Below are 24,781 nucleotides of genomic sequence, written 5' to 3' on the forward strand. Positions count from 1 at the left end.
GACAGTGCACCACAAGAGCCTGTGGACCCTAGCTGCGGCCGACCGAGAACACGCCAGCCACTGAAGTCAGGGATCACTGCCAGCTAGCTACCCTACCGCGGCGGCTCTACCAGCATTCACAGCGGTGGGCGGAACCGGAAACTCCGGGCGCGTGGAGGGTGGGCCCGGCGGTGCGGCCGCGGCCCAGGGGGCGGGCTTGGCTCTCTCTGGACAGCTGATTGGTCGGCCCCCGGCAGCGCGGCCGCGGCTCCTGGAACTGTCATCTCCGCCGGGTGAGTCCTGGGTTCGAGCCTGGGCCCGAGCCTGGGCCCCTCCGGCTGCCGAATTGCTTCTCGGTTCCCGGTTAGCACTCCCGGCCTTCCGAGGTGTCCCCGGAGAGGCAGAGCCAGGCCCGGGCTCGTCTTGGGCGCGCTGCTCCTTTTCTGTTCCAGACTATCGGCCCAGGACCGCTCAGGTAGTTTTTGTGGGGGAGGGGCGAATCCTGCGTAGCCCCTGGGACCTTGTCCCTAGAGAAAGGCAATGCGGGGCTGTGGCGTGGAGGACGACCGAGTGGATCAGGTAGAGGCCCCGGGGCTGAAGTGTGGTGGAAGCCTCAGAGGAGACCTCAATCCCGGACTGAGGCGTTGGAGGGGAGGAGGCGGCGGCAGGGGACTTGCGTGGGTCTGGACAAGACCGCCCAGGATGAAGTCAGAACCTCTGGAGACAGGACCATTGAGGAATGGGTTGAAAGAGTAGGAGCCAGCCAAGAACAGCCATAAAGGTACAGAGGGCCGCCCCAGTATCCAAGGCGTGTTTAATGATTTTGTAATTCTTGGCAGAACGGGAGGCCACACGGAGATAAAGCGGAAATACGACCTAATAAGTGTATTTTAGATGTGGGCATCACTTTGGTAACCGAAGAGATAATTTTTTTTTTTAGATTTTATTTATTTATTTATTTGACAGAGAGAGAGAGAGATCACAAGTAGGCAGAGAGAGAGGGAAAGCGGGCTCTCCCCTGAGCAGAGAGCCCGATGTGGGACTCGATCCCCAGGACCCTGAGATCATGACCCGAGCTGAACAGAGGCTTAAGCCACTGAGCCACCCAGGCGCCCCCATAATTAATTTTTAAAAGATTGTATTATGGAAGTGTTTAGACCTATATAAAAGTCAATAAAACACGGAAAATAGCATACCATATGGATCCAAGTTCTAGTCACCCAGCCTCAACCACAAGTGGCCGCCCTGGTTGCGATACACATATGTTAAGATCCGCCTCAAATCCATACCGGTAATACGTCAATCTTAAGTTAAAAAAAAAAAAAAAAGTTCCTTTCATGTTTAATGGGTATAGAGGTTCAGTTTTGCAAGATGAGAAGAGTTCTGGAAATTGGTTGCACAACAACTACTGAACTGTAACTTAAAAATGGTTAAGATGGTAAACTTTATGTCATGGGTTTTAACCACAAATCTTTTTAAAGTTTCTTTCAAATTAAAAAAAAAAAAAAGATGCTGCAAATTAGGGGAAAAAATCTGATCTTCAAATGTGCAATGGAAAGTAACTCATTGCCAAGTAGAGGCCCATAGAATTCTTTTTAACTATGGAGGCTCTGGAATGAATCTGTTGGTTTTGGTGCTCAGAGCAGTGGGACCTGGCCTGGGGTGCACTTTAAGCACTGGTGGTGCCCTCTGATTTATACTAGAACTAACCTGAAGGGTTAGGCCCACCTGGCTTTGCCAGTCAGATTTTTCCTGAATGTTCCTGTTTCTTACACTCAGAGGCATACCTTTAACCCATAGTGAAGCTCCTGTACCTTCATTCACAGAGAGTGAGTGAAGTGTGAATTTATCTTTTTCTCTCCATTCTCATTCTTTAGGGCACACCTAGGTACTCTGTCTCCAATCTACTCCATCTCCCAAATGTACCACAGGTCAGTCTTTCACACTCCTTGGTGTTAACTGGTAGGCAGCCTGTCTTTTCCAAGTGAGCCCTACATGGGTAGCCCTGAAACCTCCTTTTGCCCACCCTAAACAAACAAAATAAACTATAAAATGAGAAAACAACTGCCAGGTTTGGGTTTGGGGCTCCTCTTATCTTGCTCTAGGGGCCCCAGGACCAGCTAAATTTTCTTACTGTAAGTTGACTTTTATTAGAGGTCAAACAATAATTGGATAAAATTTGCATCAGAAAATTATATTAGAGGGGTCACTTGGCTGGCCAGTTGGTGGAGCATGTCACTCTTGATCTTAGGGTTGTGAATTCAAGCCCCACGTTAGGAATAGAGCTTTAAAAAATAAAATACAGGCGTCTGGGTGGTTCAGTTGGTTGAGAGTCTGCCTTCAGCTCAGGTCATGATCCTAGGGTCTTGGGATTGAGCCCCATATGGGGCTCCCTGCTGAGCAGGAAGCCTGCTTCACCCTCTCCCTCTGCCTGCTGCTCCCCCTACTTGTGTTCTCTCTCTCTCTGTCAAATAAATAAATAAAATCTTTTTTAAAATAAAAAATAAAATATATGCATTAAAAAATAACTTATAGGGGCACCTGGGTGGCTCAGTGGGTTAAGCCTCTGCCTTCAGCTCAGGTCATGATGTCAGGGTCCTGGGATCGAGCTCTACATCAGGCTCTCTGCCCAGCAGGGAGCCTGCTCACCACCCTCCACCCCCGCCTGCCTCTCTGCCTATTTATGATCTCTGGCTGTCAAATAAATAAAATCTTTAAAAAAAAATAACATATTAGTTTTTGAGTAATGGCTATTTAGAACTAATCAGGAAAAAATTAGATACTTGATCACATCAGTAGATAGTAATGATGGTAAGAAGGAATTAGTGACAGGGCTGCTGGTAATGAATGACAAGCAAAAGCTAGATTCAATCACAGAGTGAGCTTGCTTAGTGCTCGATGTGTAAATATATATCTTTTAAAAAATATTTTTATTTACTTATTTGAGACAGAGAGTGAGTGAGAGAGAGCACGAGAGGGGGACAGGTTAGAGGGAGAAGCAGGCTCCCCACAGGGCGGGGAGCCTGACTCAGGGACTCCATCCTGGAACAAACTGAGCCACCCAGGTGCCCTGTAAATATATACCTGTTCACTGAGAGCTATTGAGATGATCATTATTGAAATATCTGTAGGAAATAATGCTATTGCTCATATATAACTCATTTACCCTTTAGCTTCCTTTTTCTCCATAGAAACAGTTGTGATTTTGGATTAAGTGAGTTTTTTTTAGGAATACAGCCATCACGTTACATCATAACTGCCTGTACACAGGAGGTGATATGAAATCAATGAACCATTTTCTTATGTTTTTCTTTGTAGGGAAGATGGAAGAGCTGAGTCAAGCCCTGGCTAGTAGCTTTTCTGTGTCTCAAGATCTGAACAGCACAGCTGCCCCACACCCCCGCCTGTCCCAGTACAAGTCCAAGCACAGTTCCTTGGAGCAGAATGAACGGCGCCGCCATTTGTTGGAACTGCAGAAATCGTAAGGGATGCTTTAACTCTTAGGCCTCTTTCTTCAGGTTCAGAGCTGGGAGCCAACCAGGAGGCTCTTGGTCTGGTCTCTTCAAAGAAGCCCCTTTGTACGTACATCTTGCCCATGAAGTTGGGAGGCATAAATCCTGGCAGAGGTAGACATCCTGTACACTGAAAGCTTAGGAAAAGATGGAAACATCGGCAGAGACTGAAATTTGAAAGCAAAAGCTCACTTATTTGGTTAAATTTTTCTTTTTTCCTGGCAGCAGTACCGAGCTTTGCAATTTAGGGACTTGTGAAAGCCACGCCCAGACTTCCACTCCCCGCATTCCCCGTGTGGCTTCTGCACTCTAAATCCTGGCATTGGTGTGGTCTTCCTGTCTGCCTTCAGCCCAAATGTTTCTGTGGAGCCCTTGAGAGTTTAGTACAAATAATTCCACAGGGAATCTGAGGAAATGTCTTCCATACACTGAATTCTCAGTGCCAAGATGAGCAAGCAGGCAAAGAGAGCAGGATAGGAGAGTTTGAGATTGGGCTGCTCTGAAGGCAGGGCCTGTCCATTTATCCTGTGTACAACATGGGCCTTTTGGTCATAAGGAATTGAGGATTTGAAGGAACTATTAACAGCTGCACAGTTTCTCTACGATCTGCATTCTGCCCGGTGCTGTGTCATTGGCTGTATTTAGCAGAAATGGCTCCCTGTGGCCTCTGGGTTGCTTGTAGATTACATTCTCAGATCAACTCCCCCACTACCCACCCCCATCTCTGTTGTTTAAATATTATAATTAATTATTTTGGAATAGGTAACACATTAATTGTATTCCCAATCAAAAGTCAAAATTTTGAATATGTGGTGAAAAGTCTCCATCCCAGTATGATGCTAAGTGAAATGTCAGACTGAATATGATTTCACTCATATGTGGACTCTGAAAAATAAAACAAATAAATAAACAAACAAAAAGTAGAATCAGACTGTAAATACAGAGAACAAATCGGTGGCTGCCAGAGGGGAGGGGGTAGAAGAATGGGCAAAATGGGCGAAGGAGGTGGGAAAGGCAGGCCTCCAGTTACAGAATGAATGAGTCTTGGAAATAAAAGGCACAGTGTAGGGAATACAGTTAATGATATTTAATAGTGTTGTATGGTGATAGATGGTAGCTACACTTGTGGTGAGCACCGGGATAACAGAGAGAAGTTGCATCATTGTATGTACACCGAAAACTAATGAAACTTTATGTGTAAACTGTACTCAACAAAAAAAATTAAGAAAATAAAAGTCTCCCTCCCAATTCTGTCCTCTGGCCATTCAGTTCCTCTCCCATATTATTAGTTTCTTTTGTATCTTTCCAAAGATATTCTGTGCAGATATGAGCAAATATGGGGTTGTATGTGTATATGCCATTTTTTTTAAAACAGAGGCAGCGTACAATACACTGTTCTGCACATTTTATTTAAGGGCGGTTTTTTTTTTTTTTTAAAGATTTTATTGATTTATTTGACAGAGAGAGATCACAAGTAGGCAGAGAAGCTGTCAGAGAGAGAGAGGAGGAAGCAGGCTCCCCACTGAGCAGAGAGCCTGATGCGGGGCTCTATCCCAGGGTTCTGGGATCATGACCTGAGCCGAAAGCAGAGGCTTTAACCCACTGAGCCACCCAGGCAAAGGGCGTTTTTTTTGAGAGATTCTGTATCAGTACCATCCTGCTCTGCGGAAAGTCTGCTTGTCCCTCTCATTCTGCTCCTCCCCCTGTTGTGCTCTCTCTCTCTCTTTAGGCACCCCTAAATAAATAAAATCTTTAATAAAAAATATTAAATCATAAACTAAGAGGTCTGTTATGAAAGTCAGATAAGAACTGGAAGAAGGGCACACCTGGGTGGCTCAGTTGGTTAAGTGTCTGCCTTTGGCTCAGATGATGATCCCAGGGGCCTTGGATCAAGTCCCACACTCCACTGGGAGTCTGCAGCTCCCTCAGCCCCTCCCCAACTTGTTCCTTCTCTCTCTCTCTCTCAAATAAATAAATTAAATCTTCTAAAAAATGTGTTTATTTGAGAGAGGGAGAACTAGTCACCCTGCTGAGCAGAGAGACCAACATGGGGCTCAATCCCAGGACCCTGAGATCATGACCTGAGCCAAAGGCAGACTCTTAACCAACTGAGCCACCCAGGAACCCCAAATAAATAAAATCTTAAAAAAAAAAAAAAGAAAGAAAGAAAGGAACTGAAAGAAGGCCTGGTTGCTCCTTAGAAAGCCATGTAAATTAGGAGCACCTGGGTGGCTTAGTCAGGTAAGCGTCCCATTCTTGATTTTGGCTCAGGTCATGAGTCATGATCTCAAGGTTGGGCTCCATGCTCAGTGGGGAGTCTGCTTGAGAGTCTCTCTCCCTCTGCCCTCCCCCCACATACACACACATGCTCGCTCTCTTTCTCTCGCTGTCTCTCTCTCTCTCAAATAAATAAATACATCTTTGAAAAATAAAGAAAAAGGGGCACCTGGGTGGCTCAGTTGGTTAAGCATCTGCCTTCGGCTTAGGTCATGATCCCAGCGACCTGGGATCAAGCCCCACATTGGGCTCCCTGATCAACAGAGACCCTACTTCTCTCTCCATCTGCTGCTCCCCCTGTTTATGTGCTCACTTGCTCACTCTCTCTTTCCGTCAAATAAATAAATAAAATATTTTTAAAAATAAATAAGAAAGAAAGCTGTATAAATTGGAAAGACACAGAAGTGGTCCTTGTTTTAAACTCCTCACCACTTCTCAGTGACTCCTCTCTTTAATCACCGGGGGCCTTTGGATGAGATGCCTGCCAGGCAGGAAAGTGTCAGCTCTGAGGGGGGAGTAGAGATGGGAATTTGGAATGATATGTGCAGGAGTGAGGTCAGCCTTTCCAGCTAGTGAACCTTGAAAATTCCTTTCAACATGTTACTCTGTTTTTAGGATACTCTGAGGAAGTCTGAGTGTACTCAGAAGGGACTAGTTTAGCCTTACAAAGGAAATTCTACCATCTCTTCCACTAGAATCCCCAGGCTGCTCCTGAACTTGAAGCCCTTGAGTTAAACTAAACTTGTCACATTGTAGGGGGTCTTCTAAGGAGATGTAAAGGGCCTATCCTTGTGCCTTCTTTTCTCCAGCAAGAGGCTGGATTACGTGAATCATGCCAGAAGACTGGCTGAAGATGACTGGACAGGGATGGAGAGTGAAGAAGAGGAAGATAAGAAAGATGATGAAGGGATGGACATTGACACTGGCAAGAAGTTACCAAAACGCTACGCTAATCAAGTGAGTAGTCCAGGGAAGGTGAGGCCCAGGATCAGCCCCACCGAATAAATGTTGCCATAAAGAGAGGAGAAGACAGGAAGAAGGATAGGGGACTGCAAACAAGTTGGTTATTTGCATCAGGTATATGGACTAAGAGAAGAAATGGCTTCCGGTGCCATGTGGTAATGGGGTTGGGGAAGGTGCTTGTCACCGAGGGAGGCTGGGGTGTTGAGTTTGAGAACATTTACCCAATGCCACTGCAGAGAGCCACTGGGCTATTGCTACATTAACAGAGTCCATGCACTTGACATTTCTTAGTGGTCGTTGTAGGGCAGCTCTAGATTGGGCCTGCCCAGGCTAGCACTGTGCCCACCCCACCTCCTAGGTTATGGGTCTTTTCTGAGCAGTAGACTAACATGTCAATCTTGAATCTTCACATTCAGATGGTGGAAGGTGGGGAGGACAGCTGCCCTTGAATATGGGGCACCTGGCCAGCCACCGCAGGCCTGCCAGTTGGCCTACATGAGGTTGAGCCCATGAAACAATAGATGACAATAACAAACTTGACTAAGGCCTGTTGGTTGCAGAAAGAAACCAGTGTGGTTTGTGGAGCCACAGGGGAAGCAGGCATGGAGACCATTCAGTGCCCCATGCCATCCAGGTATTCCAGAAGGCAGAGGATGTGTCCATGTGGAGCCAGGGCTCTACTTTGCTATTATATTCCCTCTATATCTATATCTTGTCAGCTCAGAATCCTGTCCCGCCTTAAGATATGGTTTCTGGGGGTGCCTGGGTGGCTCAGTCAGTTAAGTGTCTGCCTTCCACTCACCTTATGGTCCCAGGTTCCTGGGATCGAGCCCTGCATCTGGCTCTCTGCACAGGAGGGAGCCTGCTTCTCCCTCTCCTTATGCCTGTCACTCCCCCTGCTTGTTCTCTTCCACCACCCCCCTGCCAAATAAATAAATAAAATCTTAAAAAAAAAAAAAAAAAAAGAATATGGTTTCTGGGTGCACCCACTCCCATCTTCTTTCTGTGTCCCCAATACAGCACAGTAACATCTTTTTTTTTTTTTAATTTTATTTATTTATTTGACAGAGAGATCACAAGTAGACAGAGAGGCAGGCAGAGAGAGAGAGAGGGAAGCAGGCTCTCTGCTGAGCAGAGAGCCCTATGCGGGACTCAATCCCAGGACCCTGAGATCATGACCTGAGCCGAAGGCAGCGGCTTAACCCACTGAGCCACCCAGGCGCCTATGATAAAGTACAGTTCCGTTCTGTTCAGCAAGCATTGTTGAAGGCCCTGCTCTGTATTAAGCTAGACTATGTGTGGGAAGATGGACAAGGGTCCTGTACTGGAATAAGTGGATATTATGGTTTTTGCTGTAAGAAAATGAGATTAGCTAACAGCAAGGAAGGAAGCAAGGTTGTGAAATCAGGAAAAGGTTATTGAAAGAGGAGGCAGCTTTTTCCTTTTTTTTTTTTTTTTAAGATTTTATTTATTTATTTGACAGAGAGAGAGATGACAAGGAGGCAGAGGCAGGCAGAGGGAGAGGGGGAGGCAGGCTTCCTGCTAAGCAGAGAGCCCAATGCGGGGCTCGATCCCAGGACCCCAAGACCATGACCTGAGCCAAACGAAGGCAGAGGCTTAACCCACTGAGCCACCCAGGCGCCCCAGCTTTTTTTCTTTTTTAAAGATTTTATTTATTTATTTGAGAGAGGGAGAGTGTGTACATGAGCAGGGGGAGAGGCAGAGGGAGAAGCAGACTTCCCACTGAGCAGGGAAGCCCGACACAGGGGCAGGGCTCATCCCAGGATCCCAGTTTCATAACCTGAGCCAAAGACAGCCACTTAACCCACTGAGCCCCTCAGGCGCCCCAAGAGGAGGTAAGATAGGCAGAGGTGCAGAGCATTCCAGGGCCTTCCAGGCAGCAAGAAGAGACTGAGCAAGAGCCCGGAGGTGGGAGGAGGATATGGTGTGCGGAGAGCAGTGCAGGCCAGTGAGGATGGAGCAGCACAGCGGTGGGGGAAGGAATACAGCAGAAACATCTGCGGGAGTGTAGACTGTGTTTTAGATTGTGGGGAACCACTGAGAATTTTTGAGCCAGGGACAGAGTTGGGACTTTGTATGACACACATGTCCGTGTATAGGAGGGCCTAAAAGAGAGAGGCTGGAGTAGGATGCTTAGCTTTGCTAAAACGATCTGCTGCCGGTGCTGAGGGCAGTGAAGGTGCGAAGGAAATGAGGTCATGAGTGTGAGAAGTGTCGCCAGGATGAATGGATAGAATTTAACAGTGGATCGGATAGAAGAGGCAGTGTGAGAAGTGGTTAAGTGTTTAAGCTTTAAAGTCGTGTCCCCCTGACCTCAAAGTCAGGCTCTTTGTTGACCTTGAGCAGGTCACTTAACGGCTCTAAGTCTTGGTTTCTTATCTGTAGAGTGGGGATAGTTACAGTACTATTTCACAGGATTGTTAGAAGGATTGAAGCAAATAGTATACCCTAAATACCTAGCCCAGAGCCTGTAATAAATGCCCCACAAATGTTAGCTACCATTTTTTTAAACAGCCATGTCGAGATAAATTAACATACCATACAATTCACACATTTACAGGGTACAGTTCAGTGTTTTTTGGTGTCGTCACAGAACTGTGCAACCATTACCACTCTCTGATTCCAGAACAGTTTCATCACCCCCAAAAGGACCCTCATACCCATCAGCAGTCAATCCCATACATCCTTTCCCCGAGCCCTTAGCACTCAGTCATCTACTTTCCGTCTCTCTGGATTCACCTCTTCTGGACATTTCCTATAAATAGAATCATATGAGATGTGCTCTTTGTGTCTGGTTTCTTTCATTTAGCATAAGGTTTTTCAAGTTCATCTGTGTTGGAGCATGCATGAGAACTTCATTTCTTTTTATTCCCAGATAATGTTCTGTTGTCCGGATACCCCGCATTTGGCTGGTCTACCCATCAGGTGGTGGCATTTGAGTTGCTCCCACTTTCTGGTTGTTGTGAATAATAATGCTGCCATGGATAGTCACGAACAAGTTTTTGCATGGATATGTTTTCATTTCTCTTGGGTATATACCTGGGAATGGAATTCCTAGGGCGTATGGTCATTCTATGTTTAACATTTTGAGGAGCTGCCAGACTGCTTTGCAGAGCGACTAGAGTGTTTTACATCCCCGCCAACAGTGGAGCAGGGCTCCAGCATCTCCACATCTCTGCCAATGCTTCTTGTTGCCCATTCCTTTGAGTATAGCCATCCTGGAGGGTATGAAGTGGTGTCTCATGATTGGTTTGTTTTTTCAAGATTTTATTTATTTATTTATTTGACACAGAGAGACACAGCGAGAGAGGGGACACAGGCAGGGGGAGTGGGAGAGGGAGAAGCCTGGAGCTAGATGCAGGGCTTGGAGCCAGATGCAGGGCTTGAACCCAGGACCCTGGGATCATGACCTGAGCCGAAGGCAGATGCCCAACAGCTGAGCCACCCAGGCGCCCTATGTGTCTCGTGGTTTTGATTTCCATTTCCTTAAGGCCTAATGAAATTGAGCATCTTTTCATCGCTGTCTTCTTTGGAGAAATGTCTATGCCCTTTTTTGTTTTTTTAAGTGAGGGGGACAGGAAAAGAGAAAGAAAGAGAGGAGGGGCAGAGGGGGAGAGAGAGAGAGAGAATCTTTTTTTTTTTTTTAAAGATTTTATTTATTTATTTGACAGACAGATCACAAGTAGGCAGAGCAGCAGGCAGAGAGAGAGAGAGGAGGAAGCAGGCTCCCCGCTGGGCAGAAAGCCCGATGCGGGACTCAATCCCAGGACCCCGAGATCATGACCTGAGCCGAAGGCAGAGGCTTTAACCCACTGAGCCACCCAGGCGCCCCCAGAGAGAGAATCTTAAACAGACTCCTTACTGGGCTCAGTCTCATGACCCTGAGATCATAACCTGAGCCAAAATCAAGAGTCGGACGCGTGACCAAGTGAGACACTCAAGGTGCCCCCTCTATGCCCATCTTTTAATTGGGTTGTCTTTTATTATTAAGTATTGAGAGTTCTTTATATATTCTAGATACAAGTCTCTTATCAGGTAGATAATTTGCAATATTTTCTCCCATTCTGTGCGTTGTCTTTTTACTTTCTTGATGGTATCAGCAGCAACACTAAAGTTTTAAATTTTGATGTAGTCTTATTTATCTATCCTTTGTTTTGTCACCTGTGCTTTTGGTGTTGTATCACTACCATGACTATGTTTAGTTTAAGATTCGGTAACAGAGGGGCACCTGGGTGGCTCAGTGGGTTAAACCTCTGCCTTCAGCTCGGGTCATGGTCTCAGGGTCCTGGGATCAAGTCCCATGTCGGGCTCTCTGCTCAGCGGGGAGCCTGCTTCCCTCTCTCTCTCTGCCTGCCTCTTTGCCTACTTGTGATCTGTCTGTCTGTCAAATAAATAAATAAAATCTTTAAAAAAAAAAAATTCGGTAACAGAGGAATGCCTGGGTGGCTCAGTCAGTTAAACATCTGTCTTCGGCTCAGGTCATGATCCCATGGTCCTGGGATCGAGTCCCACATCTGGCTCCTTGCTCAGCTGGGAGCCTTCTTCTTCCTCTGCCTGTGGTTCCCCCTGCTTGTGCATGCTCTTGCACTCTCTCTCTCTCTCTGACAAGTAAGTAAATAAAATCTTATAAAAAAATGAGATTTGGTAACAGAGAATGGTGTTACCATTCTCTGGGCTACAGGGTACAGAAGGAGAGGGAGAGGAGTTTCAGGGATGGAAAGTACTTGGGTGACTGAAGGCCATGAATCCTGTTTTGGGGACTCTGAGTTAAGGTAGAGAGAGCAAGCAGAGAAAGAGATACCATGTGGACGGCTGGAAATATAGGTCTGGAGGAAAGGAAAGCAGTCAGGAGATGAAAAAGCAGGAGAATTGGGGTACCTTACTGGCTTAGTCGGTGGAGCGTGCAACTCTTGACCTTGGGGTCGTGAGTTTGTGCCCCACGTTGGGTGTAGAGCTTACTTAGGAAAAGAAAGAAAGAGAGAGAGAGAGAGAAACAGAAGGAGAATTGGGGGTGTCCTCTCAGAAGTGGCAGGTGAGGCTGCAGAAGTAGATACAACCAGCCCCAAGCAGATAACATCTAAGAGAAAAGAAAAGGGGAACCTAAAACAGCCTCCTGAAGATTCTCTGCGTGTTTTGGGGGAGTGTGTGGAGGAGTGTTTGGAGGGAAAAAAAAAGAATAGCACTGGCTCACATGGCCAAGGGAACATGTGTCAAGGAGAATGAGGAGGTGGTGACCGGCAGCGTCACACGAGGAGTGGAGTGGGGGTGGGTAAGGGGAGAAAAGGGAAGAGAGAGACTTGGCAGCAAGCAGGTCACTGACAGGGCTGCGGGGTAGCAGGTCTGGACTGAGGTTGTCAGGGTGGTGGGGAGGGCAGCATCTAGGAATATGAAGTCGTTTTAAGGAGGACAAAGTGGGATAGTTTAACAGAAACACAGAGTGACAAAAGGTTTTCATTTTTGTTTTGTTTTTGAAGATTAGGACTTGAGCAATTTGTGGGCCAAGGGGAAGGAGAGATGAAAGATTCCGTGGGGGCGATTCAGTGATGGCTGGTCTCTGTGGAGATGGGAGGAATTGTGAGCCATGAGTTAATCCTCACAAAATTCATTTCAACACCATCACCACCACCCCCTTTTCTTAATTTAAATTTTGTTAGTTACCACACAGTACAATTTTGGTTTCTGGAGTAGAATTCAGTGATTCATCATGTAGAACCCAGTGCTCATCACAAGTGCCCTCCCTAATACCCATCACCCATATAGCCCATCCCCCACCCACCTCCCTCCATCATCCCTCTGTTTGTTCTCTGTCCTTAAGAGTCAGTTATGGATGGGGCACCTGGGTGGCTTGTTGCTAAGTGTCTGCCTTCAGCTCAGGTCATGATCCCAGGGTCCTGGAATTGAGCCCTGCATCTGGCTCCCTGCTCTGCAGGGAACCTGCTTCTCCCTCTGCCACTCCCCCTGCTTGGTTCCCTCTCTGGCTGTCTCTCTCTCTGTCAAATAAACAAAATCTTGAAAAAAAAAAAAAAGTCATTTATGGCTTGTTTCCCTCTCTCCATTTTTTCTTTTCCCCCTTCCCATATGTTCTATTTTCTTTTTTAAATTCTACATATGAGTAGATCATATGGTATTTGTCTTTCTCTGACTTATTTCACTTAGCATAATACACTCTAGCCCCATCCATGTCATTGCAAATGGCAAGATTTTATTCTTCATCCCCCCTTCCTTAAAGCAGATTCCCCAAAATTCTTTGTACAGTATGTGGGGTCACCAGTTTCAGAAATGATGATCTAGATTAAGAGCATCTCAAGGTCAGGGACCTCATTCATCTCTGAGGTGTAGCCCCTGAAGTTATGAGAACGGCAGGTGGATGGACAAAGTAAGGGGAGGAAGAAGGTCCCATTACCCAGACACAGGAGGCGATATAGAAAAATGGGTATGGATGCAGGAAATGAAGATAAGGGGAGAAGTTGGAGCTCACAGTAAGCAGCCTCTATCCCGTCAGCTGAGACAAGTCGACTAAGAACAAGTGAGGCAGAGGGCTACAGTCAGCCTTGTGTGTATTTTCACTATACATATAGGATGTGAATTCTTTGTCATTGCAAACATTGCAGCAGCACATCCCTGTTGATTTTCTTTTTTTTAGTGTTTAATTTTTCTTTTTTTTAAATTTTTTTAAGATGTTATTTATTTATTTGACAGACAGAGATCACAAGTAGGCAGGGAGGCAGGCAGAGAGAGAGGAAGGGAAGCAGGCTCCCCACTGAGCAGAGAGCCCGGGATAAGGCAGAGGCATTAACCCACTGAGCCACCCAGGCACCCGTAGTGTTTAATTTTTCTAAGTAAACTCTCTACCCAGCATGTCGCTTGAATTCACAATCCCGAGATTGAGAGTCACAGGCTCTACTGACTGAGCCAGCCAGGTACCCCACCCATGATGATTTTTAATGCCTTTTTTTGTGTTCCTAGTTGATGCTGTCTGAGTGGTTAATTGACGTCCCTTCGGATTTGGGGCAGGAATGGATTGTGGTCGTGTGCCCTGTTGGAAAAAGAGCCCTGACTGTGGCCTCCAGGGTGAGTCGCTGCCTCCTCCCTATCACAGCATCCCTGGTCTGTGGCGGGAGGGATTCTTTGCACTTTGTGTTCCTTTTTTTTTTTTTTTTTTTTGTGAGCATCAAAGCAAGGTTTATTGAGCAATAGTAAAGTGAGAGCACAAAGCTCCCAAGGAGGGAGGGGGCCCGAGAGGGTTGTCACTGGGGTTTCTAAGTCCAAGGGTTTTTACAGGCTTGTTAGCAGGCTGTTTTCATCTGATTAACCTTCCCTGTGCCAGTCATCCAAACATGGGAAAGGGTGGAGGGCTTCTTCCAGGGTGGTGTAAGATCCTTTCAAGAGTGGTTTCCTCTTAGGGCAGGGGCCCCTTGACCCTACCTGTCTGCCTTCCAACTATCCTTCATCATTCTCCCCTCTGAAGAGGTAACCCTAACTGCTGTTAGGGGAGAAAGGTGGCGACCATTCGTAGCTACTTCCTGCTGGTCGAGGCGTTGAATGGGGCGGCTATCAGGATTCCTCTCGTCCCGATCTATCAAGAGGTCCTCTGTAGATGTCTGGTTTGACCTCCATGTGAATATCCATCTGAACCACCTTTCGGAGTTTGATGACCTTTATCTATTAGTTGTCCTTAACAATGGTGCAGATCCCAGACAAGCCCCCATAAATGTTTTAGGACTTTTTTCTCCATCGGTGCCTGTGATTCTTGGTCACATCACTTTGAAGAATGAAGAGGCAGACCAGACAGAGTAGTGGGCAGCAAAGCAAGGTTTACTGAGCAACAGCAAAGTGAGGGTACAAAGCTCCCGAGGAGGGAGGGGGCCCGAGGAGGGAGGGAGCCTGAGAAGTTCGCCTGTGCTTCGAGTTCCCTATCTGTTGTAGCCGCTGGGTCTGGCATGGGTGTTGAAACACTTTCCTGCAGGAGCACTAAGTTGAGAGCCATCTTTGGGCCGATGACACCCCTGCAGACTGTGGAAGCCGAGGGTGAGGAGACCTTGATGCCTAATGGGAATGGTAACTTTCCGCACAGGGTTCTACCAGCGCCTACACCAAGAGTGGTTACTGTGTCAACAGGTTTTCTTCCCTTCTGCCAGGGGGCAACAGGCAAAACTCAACAACAGCAAAAGGTACCTACATAAAATTATCTATTTATTCAGTTTGTTTGTGTGTTTAGAAATATATATTTTAAAGTAATGTCTACACTCAACAGGGGTTCAAACTCCTGACCGCAAGGTCAAGTGTCAAAAGTTCTACCAACTGAGCCAGACAGGTGCCCTATCTATTAAGTTTTATAATTAGTAAAAGACAGTGGAAGGTCCTTGGTTACTTGCTTTAAGGACTCACTTTGAAAGTATACCTTTGAAACTGTAGCCCTAGATTTGGGCCATCTCCTTCAAGTTCAAGGAAGTCGTATCCACTGAATTCAGGCCGTCTTCAAGGTCAGACCTCCTCAGTTACAGAACAGATGCAGTCCTGTGAGGACTGCTGGGCAACAAACCCCTGAATTAAAGTCGATACACCTTCCCCATGGACACCCATTACAGGGTGATACATGCAGTTTTGGGTGGGGGAGGTCCCTTGGAATGCCGAGTGTAAAGTACAGTGAGCTGCTTCTGGGGCTTCCTGCCAAATTCCCTTTCCTCCTTTATCATTGTTCTAACCGTAGCGTCTCCAAACTAGGCTCCGCTGAGGAGACTAAGTTCATGGAGGTTAAATCACTTTCCTGTGGCCATTCATCGAAGTGCCAGAGCTGGACCTGAAACGCTGTTCTCTTCCCTGCCTGCTCAGGCTCCCTGGGTGTTTCTTCATGTGCTTGTTACCAAACCTAGCCTTTTCTGTTAGCTTCTAGAGGGCCTCACATGTGCCCTTTGGCTCACCCATCCTCATGTCTTTCCCCTTACACCCACTCCTAGCTCTGGTCAGCTCGCTTGCCTGCTTGTTCCCCACATGTGGCCAGTTCATTTCACGTGGAGGCCTTTCCTCATGTCAGGTCAGTATTCTGGCCTGAAATGTCCTCCCACCTCCCTTCTGCCCTGTTGTTTTAATCCCCTGATCCTGGAAAACCACATCTCTTCCATGCCATCTCTTCTGTGAAGCATTTCCTGCTTCTCTAGTCTCCCTCTTCTGAAATTCCTGTTGCTCTTAGTTTGTGTGGTACAGTTCCGCTCTTGGTTCTTTTCTCTGTGATGATCTTACCTCTTTACCTAGCTTGTAAGTTTCTTAAAGGCAGGGACTACTTAGAGTTAATATTCCCCACAGAACACACCACCTATGATAGGAACTCAAAAGTGCATGTAAATTAAAATGGAAGATTGCTTGCTTTTGGATTGGAGCTTTCCCAAGATGAGTAAATGTCCCAGTTTATCTAAAAGTTTAGAATTCCCACCTGGCTTAAGGGTCGCCTTGATCTCTTTCATGCTGTCCTGCTCACATCACCCTTCAGCGGCACCAGGAGCAAGAAAGGGCCATGAAGAACTTTCTCCCTGGGGCGCGTGGGTGGCTCAGTCATTGAGCATGCATGGGTCAATGACTGACCCATGATCCCAGAGTTCTGGGATCAGGACCCACATCGGGCTCCCTGCTCCATGGGAGGCCTGCTTCTCCCTCTCCTACTCCCCCTGCTTGGGTTCCCTCTCTCACTGTGTCTCTGTCAAATAAATACATAAAATCTTAAAAAAAAAAAAAAAGGAACTTTCTCCCTAATGAAGTCTGATTGGAACGGGCACCCGGTACTGACTTTCTGCTCTGTGTCCCCAGACTACACCATTCTGGACTGCATTTACAGCGAGGTGAACCAGACCTACTACGTTCTGGATGTGATGTGCTGGCGGGGACACCCTCTTTATGACTGCGAGGTAAGGACGGGTCCTCTCCTCACGTCTTCCCCTGTTTTCTCCTCTCCTCCCAGGAAAATGGCTCCGCATGTGGGTTTGGTATGTGACCAGCTTCTGTGTGTGCACAGGATGTGGTATATCAAGAACATTATCTAATGTTCCTTGTATCTTTGTGTTTAAATTAGCTTCGTTTAAAAAAAAAAAAGAAGTAGGAGGAACTAAGGGAAGTACAGCAATCTTGTGGGGAGGAAAGAGTGAAACAGAGCGGAGGGGTAGGCTGGAACTTTGTAGAAGTTGCAGCCGCCCCCTCCCCTCTCTCCAGAGTAGAGGAGGATTGCTGGCAGGGAAGACTGTGGGCAACAGGGATGCCACCTTGCGCAGGGTGCGCAAGGAAGAGAAGGTGGAATTAAGTCACCATCGAAGAGTCTCCAGCCAGCTCCGCTGTCTTACCAACCACATCCTGACCCTGAAAACAGCAAGGCCTCCTTTGTATGACACAACGGCTCGAATCTCTGAGGGGCCAGTTCTGGAAGGAGATTTTCCAAGTGAGGAGAAACCCCCCCCCCCAATATTATCCTTTTGAGTTTCACCTTCCCCCAAGGTTTTTCTGAGATTGGCAATTCCTGTGAGTGACAGTCGGCAGTCCCTGGAGTGAGGCTGGGTCAACCCCTTAGATTCCATTTCTGTTCTCAACACTCCCGCATCATTGTCTGTTTTCTAGTGGTGATTTTTTTGTCCTCCCTGTCAATTAGTTTATCACAGTCCTTCTCACTGGTTAGAAATGCAAATCGGCAGGGGCGCCTGGGTGGCCCAGTGGGTTAAAGCCTCTGCCTTCGGCTCAGGTCATGATCCCGGGGTCCTGGGATCAAGCCCCGCATGGGGCTCTCTGCTTAGCAGGGAGCATGCTTCCCCCTCTCTCTCTGCCTACTTGTGATCTCTCTCTGTCAAAATAAAATCTTAAAAAAAAAAAAAAAGAAATGCAAATCGGCAGACCTTATGAATCAGAGACTCTGGGGTCAGCTCACGTTTTAACAAGCTTCGGAACCATCCTCATGCAGGCCCAAGTGTGAATTGCAGGTTGTCACCATAGGCTGCTGCTTTCTGTAGCCATGAGTCAGAGCATGATTTCCCAAAGCACGAGGCTAGGTCGTAGTGCCACAGAATTCGAAAACACGCCTTGTCCTAACAATAATAGCTAAGACTTGCATTGCCAAGCACGTTTGAGCACTATCTCTCTGAAGCCCTTATAACGACACTCTAAGGTGAGTGCTGTTGTCGTTCCTCACATATAGGCATGGGAAGCTGAGAGCCACAGATGGTAAGTACCTTGCTCTAGTGCGGAGACACACCTAAAACTCAGACCTCATAAATTCAGTGTCAAACATATTTTCCTTTAATTCTGCTGAAGGATATTTTGTAACATGTATTCACAACCTGTAAATTTGGTTACTAGAATTACCTTTACTTCGGGGCGCCTGGGTGGCTCAGCTGGTTAAGCGTCTACCTTCAGCTCAGGTCATGATCCTGGGGTCCTGGGATCGAGCCTCATGTTGGGCTTCCTGCTCAGCAAGGAACCTGCTTCTCCCCCTGCCCTGCCCCCTGCTTCTGTGCACACCACATGTACGCCCTCTCTCTCGCAAATAAATAAAATTCTTAAAAATAAATAAAATTACCTATATTTCTATAAGATATAGAATAGACTGCTTAAATGTTTTAAAAAGTTTTTATTTATTTAACAGAGAGAGACACAGCAAGAGAGGGAACACAAGCAGGGGGAGTAGGAGAGGAAGAAGCAGTCTTCCCGCTGAACAGGGAGCCTGATGCGGGGCTTGATCCCAGGATGCTGAGATCATGACCTGAGCTGAAGGGAGACACTTATTGACTGAGCCACCCAGGCACCCCAGACTTTTTTTAATTTTTAAAAGCGAAATAATGTACAAGAAACAAAAGACACTTAATAGCTACAGAAGGGTACATATCAGGAATTCAGAAAATAAAGTAGTTTATAAGAAGTTACAACTACATAGTAGTTTCTAATCCTCAGAATTAAAATAAAACAGATGTTAACATAATGTGCTTTGGAGTTAGAGTACAGGGTCGTCTTGTATTTTCTGTGGGGAAATGATATAATCTCTGTGAGCCTCAGAGTCCTCAACTGTAGAATGGAGATAATCATAATCCAACTCTCAGAGTGTGGTTGAGGGTTAATAATGATGTGCATAAAGTCCTTAGCATGGAGCCTGACACCTAGAAGGCCTTCAGTGATATATGTTGGCTCGACTACTATTAAAAACCTTACTGGCAGGGCGCCTGGGTGGCTCAGTGGGCTAAAGCCTCTGCCTTCGGCTCAGGTCATGATCCCAGGGTTCTGGGATCGAGCCCTGCTCAGCAGGGAGCCTGCTTCCTCCTCTCTCTGCCTACCTCGCTGCCTACTTATGATCTCTGTCAAATAAATAAAATAAAAATCCTTTAAAAAAAAAAAACCTCACTGGGTTTTAAGAAAAAAATCTTCAAAGATTTTATAAACATATTCCTGACCTTCCGGCAGTATTTGAAGGAACAATGAGGGTGATGATAGAGGGGCTTAAGTCTTCAAAAATTAGGTGGCTAATTTGGGGGGAATTTTGGGGAATGGGGAGTTTTGTTCATGTTATAGTTTGAAATGAGCAGCATTTCATCTTTCTGTTTCCCTTCTCTGTGGCAGACTGATTTCCGATTCTACTGGATGCATTCAAAGCTAACAGAAGAAGGACTGGGAGAGAAAACCAAGCTCAATCCTGTAAGGCCTGGTGTTAGGACTGTAGGGTTCTTTAAGGGGGTTGGTTTGGATTGTTCTCTTATCTAAATATAATCATTATGAATGAAATTATCTTGTTGTTGAAGTAGCATGGCACAATGGGAAGGATGTGGGCTTACCAGCCTTCCACATCTGAACCAGTTTTGGCTTTAACAATTACTAGCTAAAGTTGATAATCTCATTGGGCCTTAGTTTCTCCATCTGTGTCATAGGGTTAATAACACCCGCTTTACAGGGTTGTTCTAAGAACCAAGGGATATGAAGTGTGCATGTTCTCCTAACATGATGCTTATGGTAGTCACTCAATAAATAGGGGTTGATATAAAATGCTAGTAACTGCTTTTATTAATAATGCTCTTTAGAGCTGTAGTATAGTGGTTCTCAAACTGTAGCATGTGTCAGCACTATCTGGAGGCCTGGTAAACATAGATGCCTGGGCCTCCCCGCCCAACTTTCTGATTCAGTAGGTCAGGGTGAGCCTGAGGATTTGAATTTCTAACACAGGGGAGTGTTGCTCGTGCTGCTAGTCCGCGGACCACACTTTGAGAACTTCTGTTCTTGTATCTGAGCTGAGAGTGACTCTAGTCAGCTGCCTCATTTGACAGATGAGGACGTAAGCTCAGAGAGGGGACTGCCTTCCCCAAGGTCCCACAGCCCAGGATGCCAGCCCCTGTGTCTTTGCTACCCACTCAGCAATTAAATATGTGACAGCTACATTCAGGGCATTTTATTAGCAAAGCCCTGTAGATTGGCATTTGCTTGGATTGCTTACAACACTTTTAAAGGCATTTGGATAACCAATTACAGGACAGGTTAGCATCTGTGATGTTACCAGGAAGGTCCTGGAAGAACATGTATTGAGGAAGGGGAACATGAGAGCAGCTGTGTCTGAAATGTTCTAAGAGCTCTGCATGTATTATCCCACTGAACCTGTGCAACGATCCTATGAAGGAGATACTTTTATTATCCTATTTTATAGATGGGAAAGCAGAGACATATACAGATGAAATGATGCAAAGTTGGAAGTGAAACCCAACCAATCTGACTTTAGAGTTTTAGTCCTAATCACTTTATTACACTGTTCAGGCTAAAAATCCATGCTGATATGAAAGGAGCTGCACTAGCCCTTCTTAGGACTGTCATATGGCTTCGAGAATAACATACAGTCCCTAAATCAAGCACAGAACAGTGGTTCTCAGTCCTGGTTGTGTGTCAGAATCAACTGGATAGCTTTAAAGAAAAGAAAAGAAAGAAAGAAAGAAAGAAAGAAAGAAAGAAAGAAAGAAAAAATGCCTGGGACTCATCCCAGGCCAATTCAGTCAGAATCTTGGGGTGGGGCCTGGACTTGAGTGATTTTTAAGAGTCCCCTTGGTGATTCTTGTGGCTAAAGCAAGGTTGAGAATTAACAACCCAGTAATTCAGAGGGTGGGGGTGGGTAGGGAAGGATGAGACTGAACTTTTCTTCTTTAATACAGTTTCACTTGCTGAAACCAATATTATTTGTAACATGTACTAATTCTTTGCTCTAATTTATTTTAGTTTAAATTTGTCGGACTAAAGAATTTCCCTTGTACTCCGGAGAGCCTGTGTAAGGTGCTGTCTATGGATTTCCCTTTTGAGGTAACCACCGTTGTCCTTACTGCTCTGATGCGACTGTAGGATGCAGGGAAGCTTGGTCACATAGACTCTTCGGATATCCTCTGACTTTGCTGTGTCAGAGCATCAGAGAAGGGCTGGAAACTGATTCCTGGGAAAGATGTGCCACTGCCCTTCAGAGCCTCAGCTCTGCCCGACTAGATAAGTCAGAATGCCAGGGCTGGAAGGGCCCTGGAAGGACAGCTCATCTACATCCCTCATTGGACAGATGGAAAGGTGGGGGCACAGGGAGGGGCAAGGCTTCCATTCCTAGGTCCTTCTTGGGTACCTGTTTTCTGCTATGAGCCTGAGAGCCAGGTCGCTTGTTTGACTGCCATAGCTGTGGGTAAAGTTGGGGGCTTCTGTGACTGATAGACCAAGGGGGCATGAACTCTTATCCTCCCTCCCAAGAGCAGATGGTCCCTGGGGGTGGTGGTGCTTGCTAAGCAGTGGCTGAGAGCAGGGTGACCAGGCTGTCCAGTTTGTCCAGAACTTCCCCAGTTTAGCCCTGGTCTCACGTCCCTAGAATCTCCTCAGTCCTGGGCAGTCTTTTGTCATCCTTAGAACCTGCAGTTACCATCTCCAGGCTCAGCACAAAAACTTTCCTTTGCCCTTCACACCCTTTAAAATTCTGCCTAGTCACCCACAAGAATTTGCTTGAACCCAATATTATTTTGCTAAAAGGGTCACAGCTCCCAGGGTGCCTGAGTGGCTCAGTGGGTTAATCCTCTGCCTTTGGCTCAGGTCATGGTCTCAGGATCCTGGGATCGAGCCCCACATCGGGGTCTCTGCTCAGCAGGGAGCGTGCTTCCTCCTCTCCCTCTGCCTGCCTCTCTGCCTACTTCTGATCTTTCTCTCTGTCAAACAATTAAATAAAATCTTTAAAAAAAAAAAAAAAAAAGGATCACAGCTTCCCAAATGAGGAAATGGCAAAAGCCAAGTTGCCTTCCTTTCTGGGAGTCAATTAAGAAGGTGGTAAGAATACCATCTTTATTTATAATCCTTATGCCCCAGTGACAATAAATGCTTTTTAGAGATGAGTCACTGAATCGTGGAAAAGAAAATGTGGGACTGTAGGAGGTCTTCCCGTTGAGAAAAACCGAGTTTCCCAGAACATAGCTCGCAGACAATTTAGGGGGAGGTGTGGCAACCAACAATGGCATGGGGAACAGAGCTTCCTGACAGCCTGTTTCCCCTGTGCTCAGCAGTCCAGCATCTTGGAGGGGCCTGTCCAGTTCCCCTGCTTTGTTCCCTGTGTGGAATACATTCCCCATTACAGAGACATCTGAGTGGTGAAAAATGCGTGGGATCTGGGGACAGAAGACCTGGGCTCAAGTTGAATTTCAGCTTCATACTGTGTTTTTATTTTTATTTATTTTTACTTATTTTTAAAATTAAAAAAAAATTTTTTTAAGGATTTTTATTTGTTTACTTGAGAAAGAGAGTGAGCAAGAGAGAGAAAGAAAGTACAAGCCAGGGAAGGGGTAGAGGGAGAGGAGAAGCAGACTTCCCACCAAGTACGGGCCCAATATAAGTCTCCATCCCAGGACCCTGGGACTCTGACCTGAGCCGAAGGTAGATGCTTAACCGAGTCACCCAGGTGCCCCTGTTTTCTTTTCTTTTTAAGATTTATTTATTTTAGAGAGATTGAGAGCCCGAGTGGGAAGGGAGGGAAAGGAAGAGAGAATCTCAAGCTGACACCATACTGAGTTTGGAGCCTCATGTGGGGCTTGATCTCATGACTATGAGATCACCACCTGAGCTGAAACCAAGAGTCAGGCACTCAGCCAACTCTGCCACCCGAGCCCCCCCATACTGTGTTTTTAGGGAGGACCCCAGAACTAGCCCTAGCCTCTTTTCTTAAACACCCTCGGTGGTGGGCAGGAGGATAAAGTAGTGGGTAGCAAGCAGCCTGTAAACAAGAAGGTGCTATGTATGTTTTTATTTTATAAAATTTAGTTTTCTAGGCCATTTCTTCATCTAGAGAAATTGTGCACATGTGAGAAACAAGGATTCTTCTCCCTCTGGCAGTGATCCAGAAAAGGGAGTTGGCCCGCTAGAGCTGCCTCTGTGTGCCTAGGCTCTCCTGGAAACAGGGGGGCCCAAAATTCATTTTGGTCACTCGCTTCCCCCTTTTGTAGGTAGATGGACTCCTCTTCTACCACAAGAAGACCCACTATAGCCCCGGAAGCACTCCTCTGGTGGGCTGGCTGCGCCCCTACATGGTGTCAGATGTTCTTGGCATAGCCATGCCAGCCGGCCCACTGACCACCAAGCCAGAGTACGCCAGGCTCCAGCTCCAGCAGATTATTGAGCACAAGAGAAGCCAGGAAGGCATGAAGGAGAATGTTGTACACAAGGCATCTGAGAACGGGCGCTATGAGTTGGAACACCTGTCCACCCCCAAGCCGAAGAGTCCTTCCCGTAGCGTGGACCCCGCTGAGAGCCTCATGGAGAACTAAACAGTGTGGCTCCTTGCGGAATCACAGGATGGTGCTTCGTCCCAAAAAGAAGGCTGGGGAGGAAGATAGTGATAACAACAGGTTATTTCATTTTAGAGTGGACTTTCCAAAGCCACTCCAGCTGGATACAGCTTATCTCCTATCAGAAATGCTGGCTCAGACCGTTGAATAAGGTTCCCAGATTGGGTGGTCTTTGGATTTGAGCAGTAATTCATGTAAAAAGTGTATCCCAGATATTCACAGTGTAAATATAGATAATTCTTAACGAAAGAAGTTGTTTGTGGTTCTTAAACTTTAGCTGGTCATGACCCTCCCCAACCTTGACCCTCCCCCCTTCCCCCGCCCCGCCCCCGCCCCACCCCAGGCTACCTAAACCATGACTGTTCAAGTCTTGGCGCATTTCACTGTTTTTAGCACTTAAGCATTCTGCTGAGTTTCCATTTGCTGCTGTTACTAACGTCATTTTCTAAAAGGTCTTACCAGGAACTGCAGTTCTTAGTATTTGAATATGTTCCCTTTTCTGAGAAGTGTGATTTTCTTTGGTTTAGACAATGCCAGAGATAAAATGCAAATGGAGTTCATTCACAACTTCAACAAACATTGCAACTTCCAGAAGATAAGCCTTGTGCTGGGCCAGCAGTGATGTAGATAAAGGGGGTTGTGGAGATAGATAGGACTCAGACTCTGCCTTGAGGATTAACAGTCCAGTGGAGGAAAGAAACCCACCAGCAGGGAGGTGAGAAGATTGCTTTAGGGCTGAAAGATGCAGAGCCTGGGGCAGGATAGCAGAGGGCAGTAGCTCCGAACATAGAGGAGATTGGAGTTAGACTGAGGCTCAGGGCAGGACAGAATGTGCTCCGGGGACAAGGAGAACAGGAGAGCAGGAGTTTCTCACAGAGACTGGAGGGTATGCAGCTGCTCCCTCTGGAGCAGGCCAGACTCACTCTGGAACCTGAAACAGGTTCAGCATGGCTCAGGCTTAAGTGAGGGTTGGGGAGCTGCCCAGGAGGAGGCTGGAGAGAGAGAGGTAGGCCTGGGTATCAGATTTTGGATTTTATGCCATGGAAGAACTTTGAGCAGGCCAGATCCATTCAGATTTGTAAACTAGGGCTCTTTGGCAGCAGTGCAGTGGAAGATAGCGTCTAAAACCAACCAATTCGTTTCTGTTCTGTGTTCAGGAAATGTGTCCCATTTCCCGTGACCTCAGTCTGCGGCTCACACTGCTTTCCACCTTTCTAGGATTTCTTTTATTGGACA

At 46.5% G+C, this 24,781-nt stretch overlaps 1 protein-coding gene across 3 annotated transcripts; it reads left to right on the forward strand.

Annotated features, from left to right (window-relative positions):
* The first annotated feature begins 157 nt into the window (after window positions 1-157).
* SNUPN (snurportin 1) lies at window positions 158-23,789 on the forward strand. 3 transcript variants are annotated; one of them, XM_046010152.1, is made up of 9 exons: window positions 158-272; window positions 3,298-3,460; window positions 6,578-6,725; window positions 13,719-13,823; window positions 14,827-14,923; window positions 16,554-16,651; window positions 19,335-19,409; window positions 20,967-21,047; window positions 23,204-23,789. In XM_046010152.1, exons 2-9 carry the CDS (start codon window positions 3,303-3,305, stop codon window positions 23,522-23,524), a joined length of 1,083 nt encoding a protein of 360 aa, XP_045866108.1. In that variant the 5' UTR covers window positions 158-272; window positions 3,298-3,302; the 3' UTR covers window positions 23,525-23,789. The 3 variants fall into 3 exon arrangements, with proteins under 3 accessions (XP_045866108.1, XP_045866107.1, XP_045866109.1); XM_046010151.1 differs by lacking the exon at window positions 158-272 and adding an exon at window positions 286-454; XM_046010153.1 differs by lacking the exon at window positions 158-272 and adding an exon at window positions 669-760.
* The last annotated feature ends 992 nt before the right edge of the window (window positions 23,790-24,781 follow it).

Source organism: Meles meles, chromosome 6 (genome assembly GCF_922984935.1).
Source record: "Meles meles chromosome 6, mMelMel3.1 paternal haplotype, whole genome shotgun sequence".
Lineage (NCBI taxonomy): Eukaryota > Metazoa > Chordata > Mammalia > Carnivora > Mustelidae > Meles > Meles meles.